Source organism: Suncus etruscus, chromosome 4 (genome assembly GCF_024139225.1).
Source record: "Suncus etruscus isolate mSunEtr1 chromosome 4, mSunEtr1.pri.cur, whole genome shotgun sequence".
NCBI lineage: Eukaryota > Metazoa > Chordata > Mammalia > Eulipotyphla > Soricidae > Suncus > Suncus etruscus.
The window spans coordinates 21,488,957-21,511,580 of NC_064851.1; the positions used below are offsets into that span (position 1 = coordinate 21,488,957).

The 22,624-nt window shown below is 51.5% G+C and overlaps 1 protein-coding gene across 1 annotated transcript; it reads left to right on the forward strand.

The window, feature by feature from the left end:
- Positions 1-796: 796 nt before the first annotated feature.
- Positions 797-21,989, forward strand: FAM131C (family with sequence similarity 131 member C). Its single transcript, XM_049772101.1, has 7 exons — positions 797-932; positions 14,396-14,496; positions 15,689-15,724; positions 15,975-16,068; positions 20,276-20,458; positions 20,574-20,684; positions 21,426-21,989. Exons 1-7 carry the CDS (start codon positions 911-913, stop codon positions 21,713-21,715), a joined length of 837 nt encoding a protein of 278 aa, XP_049628058.1. The 5' UTR covers positions 797-910; the 3' UTR covers positions 21,716-21,989.
- Positions 21,990-22,624: the final 635 nt, after the last annotated feature.

The following is a 22,624-nucleotide window of genomic DNA, read 5'->3' on the forward strand; positions in this document are numbered from 1 at the left end:
GAGTATATGGATTTCTGTGTATGAGCATGAACGTATGTACAAGCAAGTGGGGGAGGTATATGTGTGTGAGCACAAACTGAAAGTGTGTGTGTGTGTGTGTGTGTGTGTGTGTGTGTGTGTGTGTGTGTGTGTGTTCCACGGGACATTTCCTCCCTCCCCAAGAAGCCTCTCTTTATTTTATTTTATTTTATTTTATTTTGGTTTTTGGGTCACACCCGGCTGTGTTCAGGGGTTCCTCCTGGCTGTCTGCTCAGAAATAGCTCCTGGCAGGCACGGGGGACCATATGGGACACCGGGATTCGAACCAACCACCTTTGGTCCTGGATCGGCTGCTTGCAAGGCAAACACCGCTGTACTATCTCTCCGGGCCCAGAAGCCTCTCTATAGGCTCAGAGGTGCGAGTGTCCCTTGGTCTCCCCAATGCCCTGGAGCCCCCAAAAAAGTGGAGCTGAGCGTTCACAGGGGCGCACCCCCTTCCCTTTCCGTGGGCACCAGGGGGCATTGCCAGGGGCGCAGCTAGAGCAACGCGGAGCTGTGCGTCCCCGAGTGGGGCGCTCCCCGCCCCCTACTGACCTTCAGCCCCCTTCAGTCCCCAAAGGCTGCGGGGAGGGGAGAGCAGGCCAGCACGGCCCCGCGGTCCCAAGCCTCCCGGGGTGCCCTGGCCCCGGGGGACCCCCCAGCCCCGCTGGGGACAACAGGTGCGCGCGGGGGAGGCGGGGATCGGGCGGGGCGCGGCGCCTGGTCCCCCGGGTCCCCCCGCCCGCTGGAGCGCACGCGGCGCGGGGCGGCGGCCGTGGACGCGAGCGGGGACCAGGGCGGCCGCGCGAGCGAGCGAGCGCCGGAGCCAGCCGAGCCGCTCCGGGGCCCGCGGAGACATGAGCGCCCGGCGCCGCGCACCCAGAGCCCCGTGATGGGCTCCTGCGTGTCTCGAGGTGAGGGGGCCGCGGGCCGGGCGGGACTCGGGGGTCGTGCTCCAGATCGTGGGCAGCGTCGCCTCGGCCCAAGGCAAGCGGGGTGGTGGCCCGGTCATGGGGAGGGGCGCAACGACCCTCCCTCCGTCCTGCACCCCAGCGCCAAAATGCCCCCGGGGACTGGGTGCCCAGAGGGGGACCGGGCTGGGCGGGTGGGTGCGGGGAGGCAGCGGGGAGGTCACTGCAACCCCAGCCCTTGGCGACCACACCCCGCCAGGGTGCTGGTCCCGGCCGCGCCTCCCTCTCTCCCCGCCTCCCACCCCAGCCCTGCCGAGTGCCTTGGAGCGGCTTTTCTGGGGGGACTCTCCTTCCCACACCGCCCCCAAACAGGCCGTATTAGCTTGATGGCTCCCTGTGTCTCCCCACCACCACCACCACCACCACTTGCCACTGTCTTTAGATCCTGGAGTCCTGGAAAGGAAGGAACAGGTGCGAGGTGATTTCTCAGTTCCTCCCTCGCCCTGTCCTCCTCACCAGCCCCACCTTGGTCAGGGCCATAGAATGGGACAGATTGCTGCTGACCCCAGTCTTCCATGAGGCTATCTGCACTGTTTCTGCCTTTGGAAGACACCCCCTGAGCCTCCCATGCCTGAACCCCACCACTCACTCTCCCCAAGGCCTGGCAAGCAGGAATGAGCTAGCTGCCTTGGAGCATGGGGCAATCTTACTCAGAGCCTGGGGGTAGTTAAACTGATCTCGGGACCCCCTCCTGTGTCCAATAGGCAGCTGAGAAACAGTTGATCTTGGGGTGGGGTGGGCGTGTGCCCTAATCCAGGGCCTCTGCCATGGTTGAGAGGAAGCTGGGCTGAACCATTCTTTCTCCCAACTTCCCTTGACTCCATCAAGCCAGAGCTGATGCTCCATCATTTGACCTCTAACCCTGGGGTCTTGGGAGTTCACTCCCATGTTCTTACTGCTTATCCAGGAGGAGATGGGCAAATAAGCTCTGTGGGGAGGGCTGCAGCTGGGAGGCTACAGGAGGGAACTTGTCCTGGGGGATCTTGAAGAAAGAGCACAGAGTCCCTCTCAGCCCTCTGGTCCCTGAGGGGTTCTGCTCTGCAGCCCACAAGGGAGCTGAGTTCAGAGCTTAGGAATATCAGGGTGTAAGAGGTCCCCACTATCAGGCTTCAGGAAGTCCACATGCTGACTTGACTACTAGGCTGATGTTTGTGGCATCAGGCAGTGATGACCCTTGCTTTGGAGTGGGCAGCAACTGGCCAAGAGGAAGTGGGCTTAAGAATGAATGTGCTGAAGGTGTTGATCACCTGGCAATCCTAGTGGACCCTGAATCCTCGGTGGCTCTGCATGAACAAGGTATTGGGGACCTTGCACTCAGCATTTTCATGGAGCCCATATCTTTTCCCCAATGTTTGGACATCCTGTGAGCCACAGGCCTGTGAGGCAGAGGAGGGAGGCCTGCCAAGGTCATGCCAAGCAATGTCATGGGCACTAAGGCAGTATCCATGATTAGCTGGGGTGAGGATCCCTGTAACCCCAGAAAAAGAGCAGCTGAGTCCCTGAGTGTGGCCTCTCTGTCACTGATCTTCTTGATCTCCACATGTCTCTAGCTTACCTCTGGCTGAAACATTTGGGGCCTATCACAGCCCCCATTTTTAACCAGGAGGAGACTGCACAGAGGGAGTTAAATGATTGCCCAGGGCTGCATGGCTGAGACACAGGCAGGATGGAAACTCATGCTAGAGTCCATCCTGGGTCCCAGGAAGGTCGCAGACAGCTCCCAGAATTAGGGACCGTCCTGGTCTGTTTCACTGCCAGTTCTGTTCTGTTCTACTCCAGCTTCAGTTTTGATGGGTTCCTAAGCCCCCTCTGCCCTGTATGCGTGTTCGCGCGTGTGCACGCACACATACACACACATGCACACGCACACACACATGCACACCTGTCCTACAGCTTTTAGTAATAACAGACCCCTCCTTCCAGTGAGTCACTGTGCCAGGTATAGGACCTGCAGTCAAACCTAGAACTGTAGTCTTTTGCTAATACCCAGAGCCCAGAGTCTGCACCTACCTACAGTTTCCTCAAACCCCATCCCTGGAGTGGCCCCAAGTCCCAACATCAGGGACCCTTAAGTGTGATGGACCTGAGAGGAGGGCACAGACTTTTAAGAGCTGGTGGCCCAGGTTCACACCACCCCTTCACTGTTTGTCATTCATGAGCTCTGCAAGTTCTCTCACCTGTATTTGCATCTCAGTATTCTCACCTCTGACATGGGCATCAGGCCCATTTCCCTGGCCCATGGTTGCTGTGTGGGGGAGAGGGGTCATTGCCCTAGGACATGTGGGGTGCAGAAAACACTCCTAAGTATTAGCTTGGCCTTTGTTTTCTATTTTAATTTGTCCCTTGTTTACTTCTTTTTTGTTGCTTTGGTTTTTTTTGTTTGTTTTGTTTTGTTTTTGGGCCACACCCGGCAGTGCTCAGGGGTTATTCATGGCTCTATACTCAGAAAATGCTCCTGGCAGGCTCAGAGGACCATAAGGGATGTTGGGAAACGAACCACCATCCATCCAGTGTATAAGGCAAATGCCCTGCTGTGCTATTTCTCCAGCCTCTACTTCTTGTTTTTCTTTTTTTTTGAGGGGGGGTGTCACACCAGGAGATGATTGGGGCTTACTCTTGGAAATGCTCAGAGATCACTCCTAACAGTGTTTGGGGGTATCATATGTGGTGCAGGGACAGAACCAGAGCTGAGTGCATGCAAGATGCAAGTACCTTAACCCCCATATTATCACTGGCCCCATTTTCTATTTTTACTATTCCCTTTCTGTGCAGTCAACTAATCCAGACCCTTTTAGCTGGGAAGGTTGAAGCAACTGAAGCTTCTGGTGCCCGTCATGAGAAAAGAAATGTTGGGGATGTGACTCAGAGGTCTTGCTTACATGAGGCCATGTGGTCAATGGTCCATTCTTGGCACTGGCAAAGGAAAGCAAGGAGACAGAAAGAGAGAGGGAGAAAGAAGAGCAGACAGTTCTGGAGCTGCAGACTAGGGCACCAAATGCTGTTTCCAGCAGTTACTTCCTTTTTCTTTTTTTGCTTTCTGGGTCACACCTGGCTCTGCTTTGGAGCTACTCATGGCACGCTACCCAGGTGTTGATTCCAGAAGTTCTCATGGTAACACACAGGGCTAGGGATCAAGCCCAAACTCTTCACATGCAAGGCATGCACTCAGTCCTTTAAGCCACCACTCTGGCTCTCATTATCCATTTTTTTTCATTATCATTTTTAAACCATTTGTTTGCTGGGCACTTACCCTGTATCTGACATAGCCTTTGCTCTCCTAACATAATTAGTCCTCATCAGCTCTGGAAGGGGGGGGGGCATAGAGCTCAGGGATAGGAAACCGCTTTGTTTGTTTGTTTGGGGGGGCCACATCTGGTGGTGCTCAGGAGTTATTATTGGCTCTGCAGCTCAGGAATCTCTCCTGGTAGGCTCAGGGAAACTTCTGGGTTGCTAGGTATCAAACCAAGTCATCAGTGTGCAAGGCAAATGCCATTACCTGCTCTACTTTTGCTCCAGCCCCAGAAAGTGTCTTAACTGAGGTCACAAAGCACAGACACAGAGGCAGAGTTTGGATCCAGTTCTGTGTGAACCCCTGTCCCTCATTTTCTCCTGTTCCCCACATGGAGGGGCTGCAAGTGTTTGAGACCTTGCTTTTCAAAATCCACCATCTGGGATCATGCAAGTGGTCAATGTTTGCTCTGGGCTTTGCTGCCACTGCTGCATAGTCTGTATAGACCAGTAGTCAGTGACTGCCTGGCCCCATTGTCCTTTCTCTAGCTCCAGACTCTCTGAGCACCCATTCTGGATACTTCTGTGTATCTGCTCTTGTCCCATCCCTCTCCTCAGACCAACCAACAGCTTCCTGGTGTCAGCCTAGACTGAGAAGGTTGTGAGAGCAGAAATTAGCGATTATACATCTTCCCCCACTATATCAGATGTCTGGGACTGGGGAGGGGGCTCAAAGGGTTGTAGTGAAAGCTTTGCATGCAAGGTCAGGTTGGATCTGTCACCTGAGCATCCCCCTGTGGCCCACAAGAATTTGGTCAGGGTGCTAGAGAGATGGCATAGAGGTAAGGCGTTTGCCTTGCATACAGAAGGACGATGGCTCAAACACCGGCATTCCATATGGTCCCCTGAGCCTGCCAGGGGCGATTTCTGAGCATAGAGCCAGGAGGAACCCCTGAGCGCTGCTGGGTGTGACCCAAAAACCAAAATAATAATAATAATTTGGTCAGACACATCTGACTGTCCATGGTACATGGACATGCCTGGGGGCCCTGCACAGTGTCTGCTGACTGTGACCCCACCACTCTTTGCCCCAATTACTGTCTCACTGAAGGCCCCGACAAAGCAGTGAGTAGCATCTGACTGTGGACACTGCAGGGAAACTGAACGAATGGGACCTGGCCCTTTTTTTGAGGTCTCAGTCTGATCGGGGAGGCACAGCCTTGCCCTTGGAGTTATTTAATGGGTGTCAGAACATTTACACACACATAGAAACACACACACACACACACACACACTCGGCCTGGAGTGGCTGGAGTGATAGCACTTGCCTAACCTGGATTTGACCCCTGGCATATCATATATTCCCCTGAGCCTGCCAAGAGTGATCCCTCAGTAAACCCTAAGTAATGAGGATGTGACCCTCCCCCCCCCAAAAAAAAAGGCCTCTCAGAATCCCCTCAGTACTAGTTAGTGATGGGAACCTGAGCATCATAATTTCAGCCACGCCTACGTGTGAACCCCATCTCTGTTCCTTGCTAGCTGGTGACCTAGCAGAAGTGATTTAACTTCTCTGAACCTCTGTTTTCCCATCTGTGAAATAGCCAGAGCAGGACCTACTTTGCAGGGTTGTTGTGAAGGTTCATGAGAGAAAACACAGGCTGCAGAGATAGTAACAGGGTTGAGGGACATGTCTTGTATGTGAACAACCTTACAACTTTTCCTCAATCTCTGGCAAAAACATGGTTCCCAGAGCACGGAATCCTCAGGCTTCTCATCAAAGGTTTACCTGTTTGACCAAGATCCCCAGGAACAGTCCTTGGGTGCTCTAAGCACCACTTGGGAGGTGAGAGATGGGGTGGGAAGAGAGAGAGAAAGAGAGAGAGAGAGAGAGAGAGAGAGAGAGAGAGAGAGAGAGAGAGAGAGAAACAGAGAGAGACAGAGAGACAGAGACAGAGACAGAGAGAGACAGAGACAGAGAGAGAGAGGAGAGAGAGGAGAGAGAGAAGAGAGAGAGAGAGAGAGAGAGAGACTAAAAGCACAAAGGAAATAGTCTAGAACAGCACCTGACACAGACAGCAAAGACTTGCCGCAGGCCACCTTTGCCTATTAAGACTGCTGGTATGGGAGCTGGAGAGATAGCACAGCAGGTAGGGCACTTGATTTGCACATGGCCAACCCAGATTTTATCCCCAGCATCCCATATGGTCCCCACAGCTAGCAAGGAGTAATTATTGGTTTTGTTGTTGTTTTGGGTCACACCTGGCCCAGTGTTCAGACCTTGCTCCTGGTTCTGTACTCAAGAATTAATCCTGGGGGCCGGGCGGTGGCGCTAAAGGTAAGGTGCCTGCCTTGCCTGCGCTAGCCTTGGACGGACCGCGGTTCGATCCCCCGGTGTCCCATATGGTCCCCCAAGCCAGGAGCAACTTCTGAGCACATAGCCAGGAGTAACCCCTGAGCGTTACCGGGTGTGGCCCAAAAACCAAAAAAAAAAAAAAAAAAAAAAAAAAAAAAGAATTAATCCTGGAGGACTCAGGGACCATATGGAATGCCAGGGATTGAACCTGGGTCAGGGATTGAACCCTCTGAACTATTGCTCAGCCACTAACGAATATATAAAGGATATATATATACATATATATGTGTATATATATTTTCCCCCCATTCCCAGTGATGCTTAGGGTTTACTTGTGACTCTGCACTCAGGAATAACTTTTGATAGTACTTGGGGGACCATATCAGTTGCCAGGGATCAAACCCAGTCAGCTGTGTATACAAGGCAAGAGCCTTCCCTGCCACACTATCTCTCTGCTCCCACCAAGAGTAATCTTGAACACAGAACCAAGAAGTAACCCCTTGGGGCTGGAGCAATAACACAGTGGTAAGGCATTTGCCTTGCACACGGCCAACACAGGACAGACCACCATTCGAATCCCGACCTCCAATATGATTGCCCCTGGGCCTGCCAGGAGTGACTTCTGAATGCAGAGCCAGGAGTAACCCCTGAGCACCACCAGGTGTGACACCCCCCCCCCAAAGAAAGGGAAGTAACCCCTGAGAATCATCCAGGCATTGCTCAAAAACTTAAAAATAAAAATTAAAAAAAATAGAAGACTGCAGGTATAGAATGAATAGCACGGTGGGTAGAGTACTTTCCTTGCACATTGCCAACCTAGATTCAATTCCCAGCAGCATATCTAGTCCCCTGAGCACCACCAGGAATGATCCCTAAACACAGAGCTAGGAGTGATCCTGATCCAAGTCTCTGTAGCTCATTAAATCCCCCACCCCTGATGCTAAGGGAAAAAAACCCTACAGGTAATGGGGCCTGAGAAGTAGTACAGGGGTTGCTATACTTTTGCCTTGTGCATGACCAACCCTGGTTCAATCTGCAGTACCACATCTGGTCCTCTGAACAAGTTAAGGAATGATGCCCTGAGATATCCAGCTGTGGCCCCCTCACTACCACCCCCACCAAAAAAAGAGAAAACTGCTGCTAGTAAGTGGCCTGTCTGAGGACATGAGGCTTTTTTAGACTATGAGCCAAATGTTTGCAGATGGCATGGGAAGTAGAAAGTTGCTGGGTCTGCAGAAAATCTTAGATAGGAGACTGCTGCTGCCCTCCCCTCATCCATGAGTGGGGAATGAAGGGGACACCTCTACCACAGACAATTCTGAGCTGTACTGCCTCAAGGATGAGGCCACCTCTCTGTGGCCTCAGTGACCTACAAACAAATGCCCCGGGGGGGCTGGGGTTGGGAGTCTGTCCAGTCGAGGCTTCTGCCAAGCTCCCGGGGACACCCTGCTCGGCCATGACTCACCCTGCAGAGGACGAGGACTCCACTTTGCAGAGCCCCCAGGACAGAGCAAGGTCCTGCCCCAGGCACAGGACCAGAGGGATGGTGACCTGGGATCTGTCCCTGCTCTGGAGGAGGGAGATTGGAGGAGCAGCTGTCACTGGTGGCAGGAGGCTGCCCTTGCCGGGTGAGCGCCACTGTTCTCATTTCCTAGGTGACAGCTTCATAGCTCCCAGGCTGGGTCACATGCCCTGTCACAGACCTGTAGCCAGCAGGGGACAGTGCAGATTTACACCCAGGTCTGAGACTATGTAAGAAGCACCTTGCCGGGGCCGGAGAGATAGCATGGAGGTAAGGTGTTTGCCTTTCATGCAGAAGGTTGTTGGTTCGAACCCGGACATCCCATATGGTCCCCTGAGCCTGCCAGGAGTGATTTCTGAGCATGGAGCCAGGAGTAATCCCTGAGTGCTGCCAGGTGTGACCCAAAAACCAAAAAAAAAAAAAAAAAAAAAAAAAAAAAAAAAAAAAAAAAAAGAAGCACCTTGCCCAGTGTTCTCCACAGTGCCAAGGACAGAGGCGGGCAAATCACAGCCTAAACCCTGCTGGTATCTGCAGTAGCTGCACTGTCCTTGCATTCTAGGGTGGGGGGGTCCATGGCATCCAGACTGTCACTACTTCCTGTATGTAGAAGGCTCCCCCTCTCCGGGCTGCTGGGAAAGAGCAGGGTTAACCACACATCCTCGGTGCCCTCCTAGGGGTGCGGAGTCTAGAGAGGTGCTCTTGGGGAATTTGATAACCAGGCTGACAGATGGACTAGGACATGGAGTTCCAGAGGACCACTCAAGGAGCTAGAAGGATGCAGGTGACAGGAGCTGAGTGAGGGATATGTTGCAGTTATGTCTCCCTCAAGCAGAAGCAGAGAAGGTCAGCATAGGTGACTTGCAGCAAAAGGGGCATAGGTTAGACAGAAAGGGATTGTCTGGGTCGCTAAATTCCAAAGAGGGGGCTGGCGAGGGAAGGCAGGAAGCATCCTTGGGGGACAGTGGAGAGATGCTCCAGCTGAAAATAGAGGAAAGGAGGAGACATCTGGATGCTACCAGTCTCTTTGAACCATCAAGATGGCCCCTTCCGTTGCCGTAGCAACCAGAGGATGTCGCTTCTGGGGGAGGAGGCAGAGCTGGTCTAAGAAGGGGGTCTTAGACCTTGAGGTCAGGCTGTGAACTGGGAAAGGAAAGGAGTTTCCCCATGGCTCTCTTTAGGGAGAGGACATGCCCCCAGAAATTTGAGGTCCCCGCACGTTGCCCTCCAGTCCCCACCCCACAGGAAACTCAGTGTTTTTCCAGTTGCCGATGGTGACGTGGCTGGCGGTCCCAGCTGGGCAAAGTGCAGCCTGTGATTTCACCCTGGGCTGGATCATTACCTGACGTCTCCATGGCAACCAGCCTGTGACATCACAGGGCCAAAGTCCTCAGGGGGAGAAGGCAGTGTTAGAGGAGGCATGTGCACCCCAACTGAGGCAGTGGGTAGAAAAGCTGGAGAGGGGCTGGGAGCCACAAGTCCTCCAAATTCTCATCCACCTGGACAGATGACCTTGTTTCTGCATCACCACCTCCCAGTGTCCTCCATGCTTCCTCTTCCTCTCCCAGCTGTGGGTGAGCGTCCTAAAACAGCAGATGGCTGAGGCTCACGGAATATTCCAGCACCCCTCTGCACTCCCAAGGGCAGCCTGGAGCTCCAAGCATGGTGTCTGTCTGCACCTTGGCTGGTCCCAGCTCATGTTTCCCGGAACCTTAGTGATAACGTTCCAGGCACAGCAATAGTATAGTGGGTCAGGCGCTTTGCCTTGTACATGACTAACCTAGGTTTGATCCCTGCACCACAGACGGTCCCTTGAGCTCCTTCCTCCAGGAGTGGTCACTGAGTAGAGTGCCAGGAACTACTGGAGGTTCCCATCCCCAATAAAGAGCGCTAATTGTCAAACCTGTTTGACTCAACCCCAGAGTAATGAGTGTAGTTTTGCATTGTGACCAGGTTGCCACACGAAGAGAATGACTCTCCTATGCATGTATGTGCACATGTGGGTATGTCTGCATATATGTGTGTGTGCGCATGTACATCTGAGCCCTTTAAGCAGGAACTTTGCGAGACAATACTTAAACTCACTTTGCAGTGATCTAATTTTCCATTTGATTCGACTCGATTTCATTTAAAAAAAGAAAAAAAAAAAGACCTTGACCAGAGCGGTGGCGCAAACAGTAAGCCGTCTGCCTTGCCCACACTAGCCTAGGATGGAATTTGGTTCGATCCTCTGTTGTTTCATGTGGTCCCCCAAACATCCTGACCCAGCATCCCTGACCCTTCCAGGATTTCTGAACACAGAGCCAGGAATAACCCCTGAGTGCTGCTAGGGGTGGCCCCAAAACAAAATAAATAAATAAACTAAAATAAGCATGGGTTTCTCTGGATGCTAAATGCTAAATGATCAATGGGGGGGGGGGGCAAAGAGATAGCATGGAGGTAAGGCGTTTGTCTTTCATGCAGAAGGTCGGTGGTTTGAATCCCGGCATCTCATATAGTCCCGTGAGCCTGCCAGGAGTGATTTCTGAGCATAGAGCCAGGAGTAACCCCTGAACGCTTCTGGGTGTGACCCAAAAACCAAAACCAAAAAAAAAAAAAAAGAGAGAGAGAAATGACCAATTGGTGTGACAGGACTTGGAAGGTATAGAACAGTGAGGTGAGGGATCATGATGGCTGGTGAGGATCCCCAATGGGCATCTGTAGGGAGAGCTTCCCAAATGACTCACCAGAGAACTGACCCAACTTAACCTAAGAGAGTCCTGAGTCCCCACCCCCACCTCTCCTGACTTCATGGCAGACACTCAGCTCTTGTGCTGGCCCCCTCAGGCAGGCTGAGGCAAACTGCTTCAGGCATTAGCCCTGGTCCTGCCGCCCTCCTCTGGGGAGGCCTCCTGAGGTCCCAGTTCACACTTTCACTCCATCATCCCTCACTCCTCAGATCTCACTTTGGGCTCACTCTTTGGCCACCCCAAGGTGGCCCTCTTTAATCACTATGACACCTGTCCTCATTTCTTCCTCTTTTCCCATGCCACCCCTGCTCCCATAAGGGGTCTGCTCTCTTGCTTTGTTCCCTTTCTTTTTTTCCAGGGTAGAGTCCTCCCAAGTGGTGCTCAGGGGGTCTTTGGGTATTTAGGTCACTCCTGTCGATTCTTGGCCAGTCAGACCTAATGGCTGAATGTAAAGGCTGAAGAATGTGAGACTGCCTGGGCCATACCTGGTGATGCTCAGGGAAACTATAAAATTCTGGGTATTGATTGGGTTCTGGGCATGCTAGATGCCCCAAACCCTGTGCTTCCTCCCAATTTCCTTGTTTTCTGTCTCTCAGAATACAGGCTCTGTGGGGCTGGGAAATGTGCTCTTCATTCCCCCTCACAGCTGCAGCTCTGCAGGGCCCAACTCACTCAGTAACCATGGCAAGAACGAGGAAATGAATGTATGGATGTGTGGGTGCCTGACCCACAGAGGCCTGAGGCCATGGAGACCACAAAAGCTCAGACAGGTGTGAATGTCTTTGCCACATTTCCCCAGTTCTTCAAAGTCAGATCTCAACATGTCTGAGGAGAGGGCTCCAAAGAGGAGGGCAGGTGCAGAGGAGAAAGGGACTGGATTTGGGGGTGTGAAGCAGCAGCAAGAAGTGTGTCTGGGATTGACTAGAGTGGTTAGAGGGCAAAAGAAGAATGTTGAATTGGATGGAGGATGAAAGTTTTCCTCCAGGACCAGTGCTATAGTGCATAGGGCACTTTTTTTGCATGTGGCTAACCCTGGTTCAATTCCTGGTACCCATGGGGTGGGAGAGATAGCATGGAGGTAAGGCATTTGCCTTGCATGCAGAAGGTCAGTGGTTCGAATCCCGGCATCCCATATGGTCCCCCAAGCCTGCCAGGAGAGATTTCTGAGCACAGAGCCAGGAGTAACCCCTGAGTACCGCCGGGTGTGACACAAAAACAAAAACAAAAACAATTCCTGGTATCCCATATGTTCTCTCTCTCTCTCTCTGTCTCTCTCTCCTCTCTCTGTCTCTCTCTGTCTCTCTCTCTCCTCTCTCTCTGTCTCTCTCTCCTCTCTGTCTGTCTGTCTGTCTCTCTCCTGTCATATGTTTTCTGAATGCAGCCAGGAGTGATCCCTGCATGCAAAGCTGGAAGTAGCCCCTGAGTGTCACCGGGTATGGCCCAAAAATTATGAAAAGACAAAACAGGGCCAGAGCAATAACATAGCGATAGGGTGTTTGCTTTGCACACTGCCAACCCCAGATGGACCCCGGTTTGATTCCCGGCATCCCATGTGGTCCCCCATACCTAACAGGAGAGATTTCTGAGTACAGAGCCAGGAGTAACCCCCCAAAAAAAAGATAAAACAAAAAACAGTTTTTCTCTCAATTGTTCTGAATTTAGCACTCAGGATCCTATGATTATATTTATTTGTTTATTTATTTATGTTGGTTTTGGGGCCACACCTGGCAGCACTCAGGAGTTACTCTTGGCTCTGCGCTCAGAAATCACTCCTGAATTGAACAGGGATGCCTATGATTGAACCCGGGTTGGTTGCATGCAAGGCAAATGTCCTGTCCACTGCCCTATCACTCCAGCCCCAAGAGCTCTGTGATTGGCTGAAGCCTGTGAGTGGGTCAGCCAGGCTGGGAGATTGGAGGGAACCTGAGCTCAGAGCTCAAGGAGGAGCCTGGATTGTGAAACAAACACAGTAGGAGGGCAGACATCCCCGTTGGTTTCCTGAGTCCCCAATGAGCCTCAGTGTCATCTGTCCTCAGTTATGCAGACCTCCCCACAGGAGTACTCTTTTTATCTTCCTTCCAGAGCCTACAACCTATGCCCCCACTTACAGCTCCTTCTCAGGGTGTACCCCCATTAGACAGCTTCTTGAAGCTAAGCCCCCAACTAACTTTAACTAACTTTAACTAAGCCCCAGAACTCACTGCTTCCTTTTATATTTACTACTATTATAGGGGTGCACCCAGCAGTGCTAAGGAATCAGTCTGGCTCTGTGCTCTGAGGTCAAAGGTCTCAGTCTCTCAGAAGTTGTGTACAATCAACTCAGGGGTACTTTCTTTACTTTTTTGTCTTTTTATTTGGGGACCACACCTGGTGACACTCAGGGGCTACTCCTGGTTTTGTAAGCAGGGATTACTTCCGGCTGCATTTAGAGGACTATATGGGGTACTGTGAAATTGTAGGTCAAGTGTTTCACAATCTCCAGTGAAGAAGAGGGATTCCCATGCCCCCAATCCAGGTAGGACAAGCGATGCAAATCCCATAATAATTCCGATGCAGAAATTGTTATGTAATCCACACAAGATTGGGAAAAAAAACAATAGGCCAGGAACTCACACCGCAAGCTGATCACTCACAAGTCAACAGTTTGGAACAAGGAATGGCTAGCCAAGATGGCTTCTTCCCCTTTGGGCTTCCTAAGCGGCCTTTATTGAGAAAACAAAGCCCCCCCAAGGGCTTGGATAGGGCCAAATGAAAACCGGCTAGTATCAACAGGGTACCAGGAATCGAACCAGGGTTGGCTAAATGCAAGGCAAGTGCCTTCCCTGCTGTGCTATCATTCCAGCTCCTGGAGAAAAATTTTCATCTTCCATCCAGTTCAACATTTCCTGGTTGGTTTGGGTCACAACTGGAAGTACTCAAGGGTTACTCCTGGCAATACTCCAGGGACCTTATGAGATGCTGGGGGTATCTAACCTAGGTCAAGTTCATGCAAGGCAAGTACCCTGCTCTCCTATCACTCTGACCCAAAACACTCCCTTCAGAGAGAGCCAAAGGTAATAGATCTGGAAAGGAAGCAGAACTGAATCATAGAAGGAGCAGAGCAGTGACCTTTGTATAGCCTCAGTGAGCACAGAACAAACCTGCCTGTGACCAGCTCTAGAAGTTGACAGTTCCATGGGCTGAAGAATGGGGATTGGCAGCCAAGGGCAGGGGCAAAGATGAGCTCAAAGGATTGACCAGGGAAACTCAGCTGGTCAGGAGACAAGTGAAGGTGCCAGGGAAGGAGGTGGAGTGGAGAGCTCCATGGGGCTAGACTAGGAAGGAGAAGAAAAGAGAGGTGAGGGGAGACTTAGTGGGAACAGTAAGAAGCATGATGATGGGCTAGTCACTCCCTCCCTAGGACCAGGCTCGCTGGAGGGAAGCTGACAGGATCCTCTCTGCTTTGGGTCTGGATCTCTGCTTTTTACACAATAACCTTATTAGTAATACCCACCTCCCAGAACCCCCAGTAGGAAAGCACTAAGCTCCCCCAAAGTTCTCTTATCTATTCTATCTCTTATCTCTTATCTATTCCCAGATCTGTTCACAAGTGCCCACAAGGACCCCCCTGTGCCCCAAGGCATGGACTCCTTGAGCCCAGACTTGCCCTCCATTGCTCCAGACCATGTCATTGGCAAGGTAAGTGATCCCACAGCCCCCTGCTACCTTGGTTCCTGCCATGAGGGGGTGGCCAGAAAGCACTTCTTCCTTCCCTGTCAAACCTTCCTGTGGGGTCAGCACTCCTCAGCTGGTTTCCTGCAGGACTAAGGTCTGACAGGGCAGCACCTCAAAGAGGTTGGACCAGCTTGTTTAGAAAGAGCCCCCCTTGGGGCTGGAGAGATAGCACAGCAGCGTTTGCCTTGCAAGCAGCTGATCCAGGACCTAAGGTGGTTGGTTCGAATCCCACATCCCATGTGGTCCCCCGTGGCTGCCAGGAGTGATTTCTGAGCAGATAGCCAGGAGTAACCCCTGAGCACCGCTGGGTGTGGCCCAAAAACCAAAAAAAAAAAAAAGAAAAAAGAAAAAGAAAGAGTCCCCCCCCTCCTCAAACACACACTGAAGGGCTTCCTGACGAAATGAACTTAGACTTGTGGGAAACACATTCATGACCAGCCCCCTCCTCAGCTGCCTCCTGGAAAGATGAAAAATAAAAAAATAGAATTCTTGTCTACCTTGATCAGGAAAATCTTGGAGGGATCACAGAGTCCGGTGGTCATTGTTTCTAGATTGATAAAATGATTAAAACTCATAGTCACGCACAGATTTACAAAACACACACATACAAACACTGTAACATGCTCACAATCCTCACACCTATACACACTTGCACAAACACAGCCATATACACATATATGCACCCAGGCATACACACACATATACACAACACATACCATCACACACATACATTTATATGCAAGCTTGCATGCAGGTATATGTACACAATACATTCATGACACTTGTGTTCATACATGAACCGGCATGCAAACATGCACCAATCTACCTACTTTGGTGTCATGTCTGCATCTCTGATGGTCTCACCACCACTCAGAGGAAGACACTGGACCTCTGAGCGGAGCAGACCCCCAGCTGGGCAGAGATGGCACTCACACCCAAACACAGTTCTGACCTGTGCCCTGCGCCCACAACCTCTCCTGACAAATCCCCCTTGCACTCCTTTCCGTGCATGAATGGGCCAGCTCTGACCTCAAATTAGAGAACCCCAGTAACTGATCACACCCTCTGCCCACACCCCACATTCCTGAAGGGCTCCAGGGTGCAGTTGTGGGCAGAGCACAGGCCCCACCTCATCCTCTCTCTCCTCTTGTTGCAGGACAAACAGATGGATTTCTGTTGGGATCCTTGGCAGGTCCGTGCACGGCAGGTCCATGGGGGACATGGTCCCCCAGTGTTCCCCAGTGTAGACAACCCCAGCGGAGCCACTGTCCTGGTCCAATAGGATATGCTCCTGCCTACCCTGGGGGAAGGATGGGGAAGGCCCTATGGCAGCTGGCAGGGCTCCTCTGGCCTGCCCACTGGCCAGAGGATGGGGAGGGTGGGGAATGGGGTGGTAGTTGTCTCACAACTCTCTGCACCCCATTTCTCTTCTTTCCCAACAGAGGTGCTTCCAGACCACCAGCGGCTACCTGTCTGACTCCAGGTCCTGCTCCAGCAGCTACAATGTGGCAGCCCTGGCCACCTCATCCCTTGTGGGTAGGCACCATTGCCCTCTGCTGTCCTCAGAGCCAAGGGAGGGGGCAAAGTGAAATAGCCTCCAGAAGGGTTGGTGGGTTCAGCTATCGGTAAACTGCAGGGCAACCTGACTTCCTGGGGGAAGGAAATGACTGGTTCTGAGGAAGAAGCCCCATTTCCCAGCTATCTACCTGGAGAGGTCTTTCCAGTTCTCATCAGACGGGGCCCAGAGCAGCACCTGAGATGGGAATTTCTTTCTTTCTTTTTCCTTCCTTCCTTCCTTCCTTCCTTCCTTCCTTCCTTCCTTCCTTCCTTCCTTCCTTCCTTCCTTTCCTTCCTTCCTTCCTTCCTTCTTTCCTTCCTTCCTTCCTTCCTTCCTTCCTTTCAAGAAATCTTTCTTTCCTTCCTTCCTTCCTTCCTTCCTTCCTTCCTTCCTTCCTTCCTTCCTTCCTTCCTTCCTTCCTTCCTTCCTTCTTTCCTTCCTTCCTTCCTTCCTTTCAAGAAATCTTTCTTTCCTTCCTTCCTTCCTTCCTTCCTTCCTTCCTTCCTTCCTTCCTTCCTTCCTTCCTTCCTTCCTTCCTTCCTTCCTTCCTTCTTTCCTTCTTTCCTTCTCTCTTTCTCTCTTTCTCTCTTTCTCTCTTTCTCTCTTTCTCTCTTTCTCTCTTTCTCTCTTTCTCTCTCTCTCTCTCTTTCTTTCTTTCTTTCTTTCTTTCTTTCTTTCTTTCTTTCTTTCTTTCTTTCTTTCTTTCTTTCTTTCTTTCTTTCTTTCTTTCTTTCTTTCTTTCTTTCTTTCTTTCTTTCTTTTCTTTCTTTCTTTCTTTCTTTTTGGTTTTTTGGGCCACACCTGGTAACGCTCAGGGGTTACTCCTGGCTATGTGCTCAGAAGTTGCTCCTGGCTTGGGGGGACCATATGGGACACCGGGGGATCGAAACCGCGGTCCGTCCAAGGCTAGCGCAGGGCAAGGCAGGCACCCTTACCTTTAGCGCCACCGCCCGGCCCCTCTTTCTTTCTTTCTTTCTTTCTTTCTTTCTTTCTTTCTTTCTTTCTTTTCTTTCTTTCTTTCTTTCTTTCTTCTTCTTTCTTTCTTTCTTTCTTTCTTTTCTTTCTTTCTTTCTTTTCTCTCTTTCTTTCTTTCTCTCTTTCTTTCTTTCTCTCTTTCTTCTTTCTCTCTTTTCTCTCTTTTCTTTCTTTCTTTTCTTTCTTTCTTTCTTTCTTTCTTTCTTCTCTTTCTTTCTTTCTCTCTTTCTTTCTTTTCTCTCTTTCTCTCTTTCTCTCTTTCTCTCTTTCTTTCTTTCTTCTCTTTCTTCTTCTTCTCTTTCTCTTACTTTCTTTCTTTCCTTTCTTTCTTTCTTTCTTTCTTTCTTTCTTCTTTCTTTCTTTCTTTCTTTCTTTCTTTCCTTCTTCCTTCCTTCCTTCCTTCCTTCCTTCCTTCCTTCCTTCCTTCCTTCCTTCCTTCCTTCCTTCCTTCCTTCCTTCCTTCCTTCCTTCTTTCTTTCTTTCTTTCTTTCTTTCTTCTTTTTCTTTCTTCTTTTTTTTTTTGTCTCTTTGGCTTTTGGGCCACACCCAGAGGCACTCAGGTGTTACTTCAGGCTCTCTGCTCAGAATCGTTTCTGGAAAGCTCAAGGGACCATACGAGATTCCAGAATTCAAATGACCATTTGTAGTGGATCAGCTTGTGCAAGACAAATGCCCTACCACTGTTCTATCTCTCTGGCCCCCACATTTTATTATTCTTTGTTTTTTATTTTTGAGGCACATCTCTTGGTGCTGAACTTACTCCTGGCTCTGCTTTCAAGAATCACTCCTAACAGTGCTTGGGTGACCATATAGGGTGCTGGGGATTGAACCAGGGTCTGCTGTATGCAAGACAAACACCTACCCACTTTACTATCTTTCCATCCCTCACTCTGGAGAAATCTACTGAGCCTAGGTGAGGGCCAGTCCAGTAAAAGGGTCCTCTGGGGTGCACCATGCAGGGAAGGCATCCTGGAAGAAGTGATGGGAAATTGTTCTTGAAGGCCAGTTGAGTTGTTATTTCTTTCTCCATCTCACCTGCCCTTCAGGGATCCCTTGAAGCAGCTCCTCCCAAACCCTTCTCTGGGAGTCAACACTCACCGGCTTGGGTTCTCCCTTCCACCTCCCTGTCTCCCTCATGTCCCGTACATACATGTCTGTCCTGAAACATTGCCCTGGATGTTCCCGAACTCTGTGTGCTCCCTCATTTGAGCACACAGGGGAGGCGGGGTGTCCTTAACCCTCCTCCCACTTACACATGCAATCTATCTGCTTTTCAGAGTGATAAGGGCCTTCCTCCCCACTCTGCCCAACCCTGGTCCTGCCTCTCTGTACCTTTAGTGGGTCCCTGCTGAACCCTGGGCTTGTCTCTACCCAGTCAAATGTTATCTAAATAACACTCTAATCTGCTGCCTTTGTGCTACTGCTCCTCGAGCTGCCATGACACCCCTTGACTGTAAAGAGAATCAACCCTCAGCATGGCCTCAAACCCTCAGCTCCCCACAGTGCCATTTCTCCACCTTCTTCTGGCTCTTGTCAGGGTCATCAGATCTCACCCTTCATAACCACTTCCCTTCTTTCCTCTTCTTCTCATCTCTGAAATAGTCTCTTTGGAAGCCAGAGTGATAGCACAGTGGTAGAGCATTTGCCTTGCAAATGGTCGACCCAGGACAGACTCGGATTTAATTCCCGGCATCCCACATAGTCTCCCGAGCTTGCCAGTAGAAACTTTTGAGTGCAGAACCAGGAGTAACCCCTGAGTGCCACTAGGTGTGGCCCAAAAACTAAACAAAAAAAAGAAAAAAAAGAAAAAAGAAAGAAAAAAGAAATAGTGACCAGTCTCACCTCCATCTGTCCAACTCAACTGGCCTTTAAGGATAAACTTCCAGGCCCGGAGAGATAGCACAGCAGTGTTTGCCTTGCAAGCAGCTGATCAGGACCAAAGGTGGTTGGTTCAAATCCCGGTGTCCCATATGGTCCCCCGTGCCTGCCAGGAGCTATTTCTGAGCAGACAGCCAGGAGTAACCCCTGAGCACTGCCGGGTGTGACCCAAAAAACAAAAAAACAAAAAACAAACAAACAAAAAAGGATAAACGTCCATCACTTCTTCCAGGAAGCCTTCCCTGCATGGTATACCCCAGAGGACCCTTTTAATGGACCAGCCCTCACCCTGGCTCAGTAGATCTCTCCAGAACTTTCTCCTTAGTGGGGATGGGGAGGATGGGTAAAACTGATGGATCATTAAGAGGAAGGACCTCCTTGCACAGAAGGGCCTGACTCACATGACAGGAATGAAGAGAAAGAAGCAGCCAGGGACCAGGACCACAGATGGGGAGCAGGACTGGGATGGCATGCACAAGGTGAGGGAATCAGGCCTGAAGAGATGCTACCATGAGCAGAGCACTTGCCTTGAATGCAGCTGACCTGGATTTAATCTTCTGCATCTCATAGAAACCTCTGAACCTATCAGGAGTAATCCCTGAGCACAGAACTAGGAGTAAGCCTTGAGCATTGCTGAATGTGACCCAAAAATAAATAAATAAATAAATAAACAAATAAATAAATAAAGGGGGGCCAGAGAGATAGCATGGAGGTAAGGCGTTTGCCTTGAATGCAGAAGGACGGTGGTTCAAGTCCCGGAATCCTATATGGTCCCCCGAGCCTGCCAGGAGTGATTTCTTTTTTTTTTTTTTTTTTGGTTTTTGGGCCACACCCGGTAACGCTCAGGGGTTACTCCTGGCTATGTGCTCAGAAGTTGCTCCTGGCTTGGGGGACCATATGGGACACCGGGGGATCGAACCGCTGTCCATCCAAGGCTAGCGCAGGCAAGGCAGGCACCTTACCTTTAGCGCCACCGCCCGGCCCCTAAGGAGTGATTTCTAAGTATAGAGCCAGGAGTAACCCCTGAGCGGCATCAGGTGTGACCCAAAAACCAAAATAAATGAATGAATGAATGAATGAATGAATGAAAATAAAGTTGAGGAGGCCTTAGAGCTGGGTATCCTAGACTTTGTCTGGGCATAAGGAAGTAGAGAGGCACGGGGCTTTCTTTGGTGGGCTGTGAGGTCATGGGCCATCTGGATTGAATGCACCAAGGGTACAAGCATGGCCTGATTTATTGGGGTCCGGAGTCTGGGGATCGTGTGTGTGTGTGTGTGTGTGTGTGTGTGTGTGTGTGTGTGTGTGAATCACTCTGCTACTCTCCTGCGCCAGGAGTGGTACAGAGCATCAAGGACCACATCACAAAGCCCACAGCCATGGCGCGTGGCCGCGTGGCCCACCTCATCGAGTGGAAGGGCTGGACGGCCCAGCGGTCTGGCTGGCAGCTGTCCCCGGACGATGACGAGCACTACTGCTGCCTCTCGGACGAGCTGCGCGAGGCACGTTTCGCCGCAGGTCAGTGGGATCTGGAGACACGGCCAAAGGGAGGAGGGCACAGCCATGGTGGGGTCTTGGGCCCAGCCTCAGTCCCCCTGAGCCCTCCCTGAGCTGGCTTTCATTCTGTCTCCAGGGGTCGCTGAGCAATTTGCCATCACAGAGGCCACACTGAGCGCCTGGTCTTCACTGGATGACGAGGAACTGCACCCCATGAACAGCCCCCAGGACATTGTCCAGCTTCAGGGTACAGCTGGTGGAACTGGGTGGGAGCATAGGTCCGGGCCTGTGAGCTTGTGGGCCAACCCCAAGGTGGGAGCATCCGTGATGCTGATATTTGCTGGGCGACCCACTGCCACACATAGCAGTGGCCTCCGACCAGCCTTTTCCCTCAGTCTTACCTCCTTCACTGTGAAATGGGTCCTTGCTCACCTGTGGAGGAGCAGCAGGCACATAAGGAAGAGATGCTAGTCTTAGTGATGATGGGGGACTAAGATGAGTGCTCACCAGTGATGCTCCATATCACCTCGTTGCAGCCCTAGCAAGCAGGTCCTTCTACTATTGTTAGTAATTTAGGGAAATAGAGGCACAGGAGTCAGGTTCTTCACCCAACAGCAAGCAGCTGTCTCAACACCCAGGTTTCCATTAAGGGTTTAGTGAGTCCAAGTCTTTGGGGTGAAATCTTTATAGGGTAGGGGTGACCTCATCCTTTGTCTTGTGTATTCCTCCTCCCTCTGATTGGGAGGAGCAGGACGGGGAGGAGGCCCCGAGGAAGATGGGAGATGTTGATTCTCAAAACCTGGGAGGATCTAAGGTCCAGCACATGGGAATGACCCTGCTGCATATTGCAGGCAGCCTCCTGGACAGAGAGAGGTTTAGTGACTTGCCCAGCATTCACACAGCTTGCCTGAGCTCCCAGGGCTCTGCTGCAGGGGTGAGGGGCAGGGAGCAGCCCCCTTTGTTCCCCTCCCTCCTGTTGCTTTTCTAGATCTGGAGAGCGTCTATCTTCAGGACAGCCTTCGAAGCGGCCTCTCGCTGGACGACAGCCTCCTGGCCTTCTCCTCCTCTGGCCTCTCCCGGGATGGATGGCCCTCCCCTGAGGAGCCCCCCATCTCAGTGGCTGACCCCCAGATCTCCAAACCTGGAGAGCAGCAACTTGGGGACCCAGGGCCCGAGGGAGGTGCCGGCCTGCAGGGATCTCTGCTATTAGTGGACTGCAGCCCCCCATTTGAGGAGGAGGAGGAGGAGGAAGATGAAGAAGAAGTGTTCTATAACTGAAATCCCATGTGTGCATAGAGCCAGTAGAGACAGGGACCAGCACTCCCAGGGGCCACTGGGTTTCTCCCCATTTCTCTGCTCAAGAGGACAGGGAGGACATCTTCCCCCTGCAGAATTTTCACCATGGGCCCACTCCAGGGCTCAGTAAAGCCCGAGTTCTGCTCAGGTGCTGACCAGGGGAACTGTCAGGGATGAGTCTGGGTCCTGACTCCAGGTCCTGCCCCTCTGCTTCCCACTGTGCTCCATGCTCTGTCTGTGCTGGGTAGTTAAACATCTCCTCAGCCTTATCTCCAGGAGACTCCCTCGGTGTATCTGTCTGTCTGTCCCTCTCTCTCAGTTCCCTGTTCCCCTCCCTGAAGTGTCTCTGAAAACATTAAAATGGTGAATTTGTCCTGGATGAACTTGGTCTGGTTCTTTCTGGGAGAAATGTGTCCTTGGCTCCAAGAACTGGGATGAGAGGACTTGGGGAAGGGTTCCCAGGACCTGCTGTCGAACTGGAGAGTTCTCCCTGCTCTGTGGGTCCCCCAGGGAAGCACATGCCAGGACCTGGCTTTCTCTAGACTGACTTATCCATGAACAAGGCTGGCTCTGAGGTGAGAGGGATGAGAGGGCCAGAGTGGTAGCACAGTGGTAAGGCATTTGCCTTGCATGCGACTGACCCAGGAAGGAATTGGCTTTGATTCCTGGCATCCCATATGGTCCCCCGAGCCAGGAGCGATTTCTGAGTGCAGAGCCAGGAGTAACCCCTGAGTGCTGTCGGGTATGGCCCAAAAGACCAAAAATAAAAGAGAGATGATATGTTCTGATCTGTTTAGGTCTGAAATGGCATGGGGCCCTCTTTGCCCCAACTTGCTCCCCTTCAAGCATCAGTACCAGAAAGAGACCCACCTGCAATGGTCCTTGTGGCCA